Genomic DNA, 9,241 nt, shown 5'->3' with positions numbered 1-9,241 from the left:
CCGAGTAGCTAAAGTGGATAAGGAGCCAGGCCTGGAGATGGGAGGTCCTAGGTTCAAATCTGGACTCAGATGCTTCCCAGCTGTGTGACCTTGGGCAAGTCTCTTGACCCCCATTGCCTAACCCTTACCACTCTTCTACCTTGGAACCAATACACAGTATTAATTCCAAGATGGAAGGTAAGGGTTTAATTTTAAAAGATTGTAAAGATAATTGTAAAATGAGAATATAATTGCTTATTTAGCATAGTGCCTTGCATATAGTAAGTGCTATGTAAATATTAACACTTTATTTATTATTATTATATCCCTAGGACTTACCACAATGTCTGACAGAGTAATCGATTACTAAATTGAAAAGGCAAAGGGTTTATTTTGCTTAAAGAATTGTAACAGAGAAATACTTATACAAAAGTAGAGCCCAAAAGCTAAACTAGGTGTCAACAGTTACAAAAGATAAGTTAAGAGGTGCATATTAAAAAACCTGGGGCCTGAGAGAGGGTATGGGAGCAAGTACAGATGATGAAGTAGAGAGGCAGGGGATTCTAGGTACATGAAATTCTATGTAAAAGTCATCAAGGAAACTTTTCCTTTAAAAACTTATTGTTTTTTATTGGGGAAGTATGAGAAGGAAGGAAAGATTGGTGGTTTGGCTTTCCCCAGAGTCAAGGTCATGGCTTAGGGCAAGAATCCAGAACCACCCTTTTCTTTTCTTTTTTTTTTTAAACTCTTACCTTCATTCTTAGAATCAATACTCTGTATTGGTTCCAAGGCAGAAGAGTGGTAAGGCCTAGGCAATGTAGGTTAAGTGACTTGTCCAGGATCACACAACTAGGAAGGGTCTGAGAGCAGATTTGAACCTAGGACCTCCTGTCTCTAGGTTTGGCTCTCAATACACGGAGCCACCCGGCTGCCCCACGAACTACCCTTTTCTAAAGCAGAATATGCCTGCATATCTAATTCAACTACCAGGGTTGAGTCTACGACTCTTGACATCCTCTTCATGGATGGTCAACTCTTGGAAAGGTTATTTCCAGGAGAGAAGAGAAAGGTATGGGCTGAATGATTGAAACATTCTTTTCAGCATAGGAGTCCTCAGAATCTATAAGGAAGGGGAAATATGAATTTTTAGAGAAAAAGGAGCAAGCTTGACCTTTCTAGTTGCCAGGAGAAAGTCCCCAAGCTGACCTCTGTGAGAAGGAGCCCTGACGTATCCACATCTTTACACCATAGGGCATGGGCTTTCTGATGTTCTATCAAGGATTGTTATTGCCACATGGAGATGCTTTTCCCTGTGTGCCTAGGAAAAGAGATGAGAAGGAAAAAAAGAGGAGATGCCTCAGTCTTTCTTGCCTCCAGGGGCCTGGCTATGAACTAGCAGCTTGACAAGATTAGGGGATGACTTTGTGGATACAGTAGGAGAGTCCAGCTTCACTTTATCCAGTAGAGTTTTCTTGATGGCAGCTGGAGAGATCTTCTCTTGGTCAGCCATGGACTGAAGCTCTCTGTTGGGTATATATCAAAAAGGATTGGAAAGAAAGGGTTAACAAGAAAAGGCAATTGGGGGGTGGGGGTGGGACAGCTGGGTAGCTCAGTGTATTGAAAGCCAGGCCTAGAGATGGGAGGGTCCTAGGTTCAAATCTGACCTCAGACACTTTCCAGCTGTGTGACCCTGAGCAAGTCACTTGACCCCCATTGCCTAGCCCTTACCACTCTTCTGCCTTAGAACCAATACACAGTATTGATTCTAAGACAGAAGGTAAGAGTTTAAAAAAAAAGAAAAGAAAAGGCAATTCTGGACCTGAGAGTTCTGTTGGTGAGAAGGCAAGGAGCCTGCCCCACTATTTACCTCCAAACCGATTCTTGTTTGGACTTAAAGTAGACTTGACAAAGGAGAGTACATCCAGGAAGGCAACCAGGAGAAGAGGGTAACTCAAAACTTTGTCCTTTCAGTAACCACTGAAGGAACTAGGGATGTTACTTTGATGCAATCTCTGTCTTCAAGTATTCAAAGGGCTTTTGTGTGTGTGTATGTGCAAAAGAGAAATTTCGCTTATTCTGCAAAGTTCCAGAGGGAAGAATTTAGATTAATGAATGGAGGTTAGATATAGAAAGATTTCTGCATCAAATATAAATAAGAGCTTTTTGGCAATTAAAGGTAGAAATTCAAGCAGACTATATACCTATTGGGAGGGGCAGGTCGTGGCTACTAAGGAAGGAATTCATGTTTCAGGTCAGAGTAATATAGCCCAAATGACTTGACCAAGGCCACACAGCTAATAAGTGTTGGAGTGATCATTTAATTAAATATCTTGTTACTCCAAATCCAGTATTCTTTCAACTGTACCATCTTGCCTAGATGATCAAGAATAAGGGTTCTTAACATTTTCTGTGTCATGGACCCTTTTGGAAGTCTGATACAGGCTGTGAACCCACTTCTCAGAATATTTTCAAATGTATAAAATAAAATAATGGGATTACAAAGGAAAACAATTATATATGTTTAGAAAAAAGGTTACAGTCCATCTGAAGTGTATCTGTCATAGAATTCTAGAAAATAACCAAGAGTTTGTAACAAAGCAGATCAACACCAGACCTAAGATAGATTCAAATTAAATGATTCAAATTCAAATAAAAGATGAGTAACGTGTTGTTTTTTTGTCCCTGCCACATTTGTCTAATCTGGATTGTTACTAAGCTCCTCCCTAGAGGGTAGGTTGGGGACAGAGACCTACATGAAGTGAAATGGAATAGGATCCTACCGGGTACGGATGCAGGAAGCTTCCACAGCATTGATGAGGAGGGAGCGGAAACCACCACTTTCTAAGAAGTGCAAGGCATGGATAGTGGCTCCCCCAGGAGAGCAGACATTGTCCTTGAGCTGTCCTGGGTGCTGTTCTGATTCCAAGAGCATCTTGGCAGCTCCCTGCAATAGAATGAGAATGGACTGGAGGAAGGAACTTTTATTGTGAGAGTCTTCTGTTTTCTGAATCCATTAAATTCCTACCAAGAAAGTTTAGGGAATGGAGTTGTCCCTGCAACACCTTTCCATCAGCCCCTAAACCAAGCCTGAAGTTCTAGCCCCAAATCTGAGTGAGAAAGCTTCTTTTTGATACAGTCCAAGGATAAAAAAGATACTAACCAGTAAAGCCTGGGCCCCCAAACGAACTGCCAACCGCCGAGGTAGCCCCATCTTCACCCCACCATCTGCCAATGCATCCAAAGCTGTGAATGCCTGTAGAGAAGACAATTACTGAGTCTTAGGGGAAGAAAGGGATAGCTAGGTGGCATAGTGAATAGAATGCTGGGCCTGGAATCAGAAAGATTCATCTTCCTGAGTTCAAATCTGGCATCACATATTTACTAACTGACTGACCCTGGGCAAGTCACTTAACCCTGTTTGCCTCAGTTTCCTCATCTCTCAAATGATCTAGAGAAGGAAATGGCAAACTATTCCAGTGTCTTTGCCAAGAAAACCCAAAAAAAGGAGTCATGAAGAATTAAGACATGACTGAAACATCTGAACAACAACAAAAGGGGAAAGAAAAGGTGGCTTTGGTATAGGAAAAGACCCTTGGTATCTCTCAGGCTAAAAGAGACAACTGAAATAACTTTGCCCTTTGTCTAATAGCTTTATTCACAGATTAAGCACTTGTTTAAACCCCTTATTCCATAATCTCCGCTACAACAAAAGACTCACATAGGCAGGTCCACTACCACTAAGGCCAGTGACAGCATCAATAAGGTCCTCTTCCACCTCTGTGCAGAAACCCACACTGCTCATTAGCTGTTCCAAGAGTTTTCCATCCTCCACCTGGGCATGGGTTCCTGTAGCATAAACTGTGGCTCCCTCCCGTACTATCACAGGGGTGTTGGTCATACAACGGATGACTTTAGGGGCTGGCTGGAATGCTGTCAGTTTCTGGGGACAGAAAGTAGATTAAGCTTCCAAGCACACCTTCAGCACCATTTACCCTGTTCCACAAATTAGGTGGGCCCCTTCTCTAGACCCCCCACTATACTATTTTCTCCACCAGTACCTGGGAACATTCACCTCCCACCCTGGAGGGCAATGCTGAAAGAAGTGGTACCTTCTCAATGGAGTTAATTGTGACCCCAGCTGCACAAGAGACTATAATGTGCCTGTCTTCAATATCAGCTGCAATCTCATCCAGGATGAAGGGAATAATATGAGGCTTCACGGCCAAGAAAAGTACATCACTGTGGTGCACTGTCTCCTTGTTGTTGGGGGTCAGGTTTACACCTATCTTCTGCAGTAATTAAAAGGAAGATCATGGTTCAGAATATTGGGGGGGGGAGTCAGGTTGTCAGGCTTAAGAACTTTCCCAGGGAATACTGGTTTACTAGTCAGATGCTTGCTCATATCTATAACTCAGTCACTGTTGTAGCTCTCCCTAGGATTTTCATTTCAAGTTCTGTCCCTCTATAAAGTCCTTGGATTCTTCAAAGGTACTGTCACTATGGTTCTTAGGCAAATGAATAGCTTGAGCTGTGGAGCCAGAGGAGGTAACTCTCTACCCAGTTCATGAATTCTTTACCCAACTTAAGTCAATGAACATTTATTAAACTCCTATGGGGCAACTAGGTAGCTCAGTGGATAGAATGCTATGAATCTTATAACTGCTCAGACTCTACCTTAGAAGATTTGGTTAAAGCTATTCCTTTATTGTAACAAATGAAGGTACTTGATCAGGAATGTCTTGGGAACTTTACATTACTCCACCCATACTTAGGCATACTTTAGGGGAAGATAAAGTTGTAAACTCCTGATTGAACAATGAAGGTACTTAACTCATACCTTACAGTAAAGCTAGAACCTTAAACTAGGTCTATTTTTAGATCTAATACAAAAAGGGTGCTAAGTACCTATAAAGGTTAAATTAATCACTAAAAGGTCAAGCAACTTACAAAAGGCAAGCTTAACAAAAGAGGTGTGAAGTTTTAGTCTACTCAGAGAAGGTGATAACAAAAGAAGATGTGAACTAAGAATGGACAGGCCTGGGGAAAACGTCTACTGTGGTTGGTAGATGTGAAAATTTAGGGGAGGTGACATAAGAGAAATTTCTCTTTAAAAGGAGCTGGCTCAGGGGGCAGCTGGGTAGCTCAGTGATTGAGAGCCAGGCCTAGAGACTGGAGGTCCTAGGTTCAAATCTGGCCTCAGACCCTTCCCAGCTGTGTGACCCTGGGCAAGTCACTTGACCCCCATTGCCTAGCCCTTACCAATATTCTGCCTTGGAGCCAATACACAGTATTGACTCCAAGATGGAAGGTAAGGGTTTAAAAAAAAAAAAAAAGGAGCTGGCTCTCTGAACTTAGAGGGAGTTCGGGCTGGTGGGAGTTCGTAGTTCAGTTTGGGAGTTTGCCATAGTGGGAGAAATCTTGTGGTGAGTGATTAAAGACTAGGCCATTTAGCCTAGGCCCTTCATACTATTTTCTCTTATTCTCTCTCCCTTTCCTTAATTCCTTCATTTGTATTAATTAAAATCTCCATAAAACCCAGCTGTCTTGGGTATTTTCATATTTGGGAATTTTTCTCATGGCAACCACTTATTTTTAATATAAAATCAAGACACTAAAATTATCTTTACAGTTTTGGCAATTCACAGTCTTGAAACCCACATTTTTTGCAGTCATAATGCCAGGCCTGGAAATGAGAGATCTTGGGTTTAAATCTGGCCTGGTTACTTCCTAGCTAGCTGTGTGACCCTACGTAAGTCACTTAACCCCCATTACTTGGTCCTTACCACTCTTTTGTCTTAAAAGTAATACTTAGTATTGATTCTAAGACAGAAGTTAGGGACTTATGAAAAAAAGGGAGTTTGACTCACATTGAGATGTCCCCACAGATCAAATTGACTTCATGGCAGAAGTGGTGGGAAGAAGCTAGAATTGTTCTCCCCTTTGGACACTGCTCCTAGATCTGGGAAGCTAGGTCAGAGCAACCCATTAACTAAAGATACACATCTGGTCTATCACCCAGTGGATTCAGTTTGGTTTGGGAGTGAAAACTCCACTCCATGGGCTCTTAACATTTTCCTTCCCTAGATTCCTCTCCTACTTACCCTGAGTGCAGAGACTGTAGGCAGGTCCATAGCTGGTGAGCTGGCCATTATCTTGTGGGAGGCCAGGATGCCTAGTGAGGGAGGCAAGGTTGTTTCAATTCAAGGTCAATGCTCCCCAAACCCTTCAAGTCTCCACCAGAAATCTCGACTCCCTATTCCTTATCTTGTACCCACCATAAAATAACAAAATTAAGCTACATGTATCTCTATTACTAGTAGAAATGACACTTCTCATCCTGGGGGCTTCAGTATCATCTAGAAAAATCAGAGTTGAGCCCCACTTCAAATTCTGGCTCAAATACTGACCAAACACAGATTCCCCATAGAATCAGAGCAAGCTTGATGAGGAAGATAGAAGACCAGTTTTAGAGTAAGGGAAAATCTGAAAGTGCTTCTTCTACCCATCACAATGAATCCATAGGCAAAATCAGTTAATCTCTTGGTGACACAGGCAACTTTCTAAGACTGCAAATAAGTTACACACCAGCGGCTGATGGAGTGAGTTTCTATTTGGATTGTACTTTATTGCACAGTTCAGAGTGGGTGAGGGAAAAAATCTATATCTAGGATATGTTATTGGTGTTCAGTCATATGACCTCATGCCCCCACATGGGCTTTTCTTGGCAGATACTGGAGTGGGGTAGCTAGATAACATAGTAGGTAGAGAGCCAGGCCTGGACTCCAAAGGGCCTGGGTTCAAATCTGACCTCAGACACATCCTAGGACCCTGGGCAAATCTCTTACTCTTCATTACCTAGCACATACCACTCTTCTGCCATAGAACCAATATATAGTATTGAGTCTAAGACAGAAAGTAAGAGTTAAAACAAAAAAAAAGAAGGCACTGTAGGGGGCAGCTAAGTGACTCCATGGATAGAGAGCTAAGCCTGGAAATGGAAGGTCTTGGGTTTAAATCAGGCATCAGACACTTTCTAATTGTGTTACCCCAGGCAAGTCACTTAACCATTATTGCCTGGCCATAGTTGCTCTTATGACTAAGAATTGATACTAGGATAGAAGGTAAGAGTTTAAAAAGAAAAAAGGTAGTCGAATGGTTTGCCATTTCCTTCTCCAGCTCATTTAATTTAATTAAGATGAAAGATAAAGGTCTTAATTTTAAGACCTTTATCTTTCATCTTAGACTTAATATTGGCACCAAGGCAGAAGAGTCAGTGGTATTAAGTAACTTGTCCAGGGCCACACAGCTAGGAAGTATCTGAGGTCTTTTGAACCTAGGACCCTCTGTCTCTAGGTCTGGCCCTCAATCCATTGAGCCACCCTAGCTGTCCCCTTCTTAATTAATGTATTTTAAAAATCTTACCTTTTCTTTTAAAATCAATACTGAGTATTGGTTCCAAGAGTTGGGCAGGTGGGATTAAGTGGTTTACACAGGATCACACAGCTAGAAAGTGTCCACCTAACTGTCCTTTTCTAGCTCATTTTACAGACAAGGAAACTGAGGCAAACTAGGTTAAGTGACTTGTTCTGAGTCACTCAGCTAGTAAATGACTTGAGGTTGGATTTGAATTCAGGAAGATGAGTCTACCTGATTCCAGGCCTAGCACTATATCTACTCTGTGACCTCACTACGCTCTTAACTCTCATAGATATATAGATATATTCTGGACCTATCTATCTGTCTGTCTACCTGTCTAGCACAAGTAAGATACTAAATTTCTAATAAGGAACTTCTTCTTCCTTCCCTCAATCTGTCAACCAGTCAACAAATATTTATTAAGTGTCTACCATGTGCCTGGCACTCTTATAGGTTCAAATAAAAAGAAAAACAAACAAAAAAAAACTCTAGAAACATCCCTACTCTTGCATTCTAATGAGGAAGACAAGTACATATGGAAAAATATATAGCATAAATATAAAGTCAATCAACACACACACAAAGTTAAAATCGGGAATGGGGGTGGGGGGGACACCAGCAGATGGAGGACTAGGCCAGTCTATCCTCTAGGGCCCCAATTCCTACCTGCTGATGTGAAACCTTTAGCCAGGGCAAATGCCAGTTGGCCAGCTCCAATGAAGCCCACACTCATGGTCCCAGAGGCTCAGCTCAGCCAGCAGAAAGCAAACAGCTGGAACTGGATCGGAGAGGAAGCTACCACGCATAGACGTGGCTGGGTTGATTTAAAAGTACAAAGAAAGCAGTCAAGCCAACAGACCAGAGCAACTCCTCCTTACCAGCCCACTCCTACGCCCAGCCCACAGACAAGGAAACGGCCCAGTGTTCTCCTTTTCTTCCCGAGTGCCGCCAGTCTCAGGCTCCCATCGTTACGTGGTCCCCCTCTCCCCCACAAAGCCCCCCTCCTCCGAAAAATTAGGTACCCCGGAGTAGCTTCTTAGAGGAATCCTCACCCAAGGAGAGAAGAGCGGCGTCCACTTCTTCACTAGAACAATCCAACTGGGGGCAGGAGAGGAAAGAGAGAAGTGAATAAGAGTTACAGGAGAAAATGGGAGTGGGGCGGAGCGGTGGTGAAGGTGAAGGAAAAAGCTTTTCTTGTTGGAAGCAGGACCGCTCCCCCTCCCGACTGAGAACGTTCCCAGGCTAATTGAGGCCACCTCCTCGGAAGCAGCCCCTTTTCTCGGTCCCCATCTCCACCTCCTTCTCCCAGTTACTTACAGCCGGACACACCTACGAAACAGAAATACAGGCTCACGGGTCAACCCCAAGCTACCCCAAGCTCCGTCCTCAGTCAACGCGGATCCAGCCAATCCGAGGCCGAAAAGCCACGTCGAGGCCAATCACTGTGCGGGGCTGGATCTCGGGATGGGTGATTGCATCATTTTCTTCATTCTCAGATTGCTACCCTATACCTGATTCTTCGGGACTCGTGGTCCCATTCCTGGCGCCTTTGGGACCTCGTGGCCAACTACACCCACCCGGTCCCAGTGTCTCTTACAGTCTAAAGGTATCGGAAAGAGAAGCTGCCCTGTGGGGTCAGAGGACCTAGATTTATCATACCCTGACTCTGATGCTAGTTACTGTGAGACCTAGGTCTAAAGGCACTTTACCTCATTTTTTAGAGACTAGACCTCAGTTTTTTCAACTGTAAAACGAGGGGGTTAGGTGACCTCCCAGATTCCTTCTAGATCTAAATCTATAATAACTGAAAAAAGGTGGCATGAAATATCAGGGAAAGTGTGGTTGT

At 43.1% G+C, this 9,241-nt stretch overlaps 1 protein-coding gene across 5 annotated transcripts; it reads right to left on the bottom strand.

Annotated features, from left to right (window-relative positions):
- Positions 1 to 350: 350 nt before the first annotated feature.
- PYCR1 (pyrroline-5-carboxylate reductase 1) lies at positions 351 to 8,825 on the bottom strand. Of its 5 annotated transcripts, none has more exons than XM_016430711.2 (9): positions 8,713 to 8,825; positions 8,418 to 8,493; positions 8,062 to 8,209; positions 6,081 to 6,151; positions 4,089 to 4,268; positions 3,698 to 3,919; positions 3,140 to 3,232; positions 2,760 to 2,923; positions 351 to 1,502 (listed from the first exon to the last, which is right to left on the bottom strand). In XM_016430711.2, exons 3-9 carry the CDS (start codon positions 8,126 to 8,128, stop codon positions 1,337 to 1,339), a joined length of 963 nt encoding a protein of 320 aa, XP_016286197.1. In that variant the 5' UTR covers positions 8,129 to 8,209; positions 8,418 to 8,493; positions 8,713 to 8,825; the 3' UTR covers positions 351 to 1,336. The 5 variants fall into 5 exon arrangements, with proteins under 5 accessions (XP_016286197.1, XP_007482905.1, XP_007482906.1 ...); XM_007482843.3 differs by having other exon boundaries at positions 8,448 to 8,493; positions 8,713 to 8,824; XM_007482844.3 differs by having other exon boundaries at positions 8,448 to 8,493; positions 8,725 to 8,802.
- Between the last annotated feature and the right edge of the window lie 416 nt (positions 8,826 to 9,241).

Source organism: Monodelphis domestica, chromosome 2 (genome assembly GCF_027887165.1).
Source record: "Monodelphis domestica isolate mMonDom1 chromosome 2, mMonDom1.pri, whole genome shotgun sequence".
Taxonomy (NCBI): Eukaryota; Metazoa; Chordata; class Mammalia; order Didelphimorphia; family Didelphidae; genus Monodelphis; species Monodelphis domestica.
Note: the sequence above shows the minus strand (reverse complement) of the source record. Positions and strands in the feature narration are given on the sequence as shown.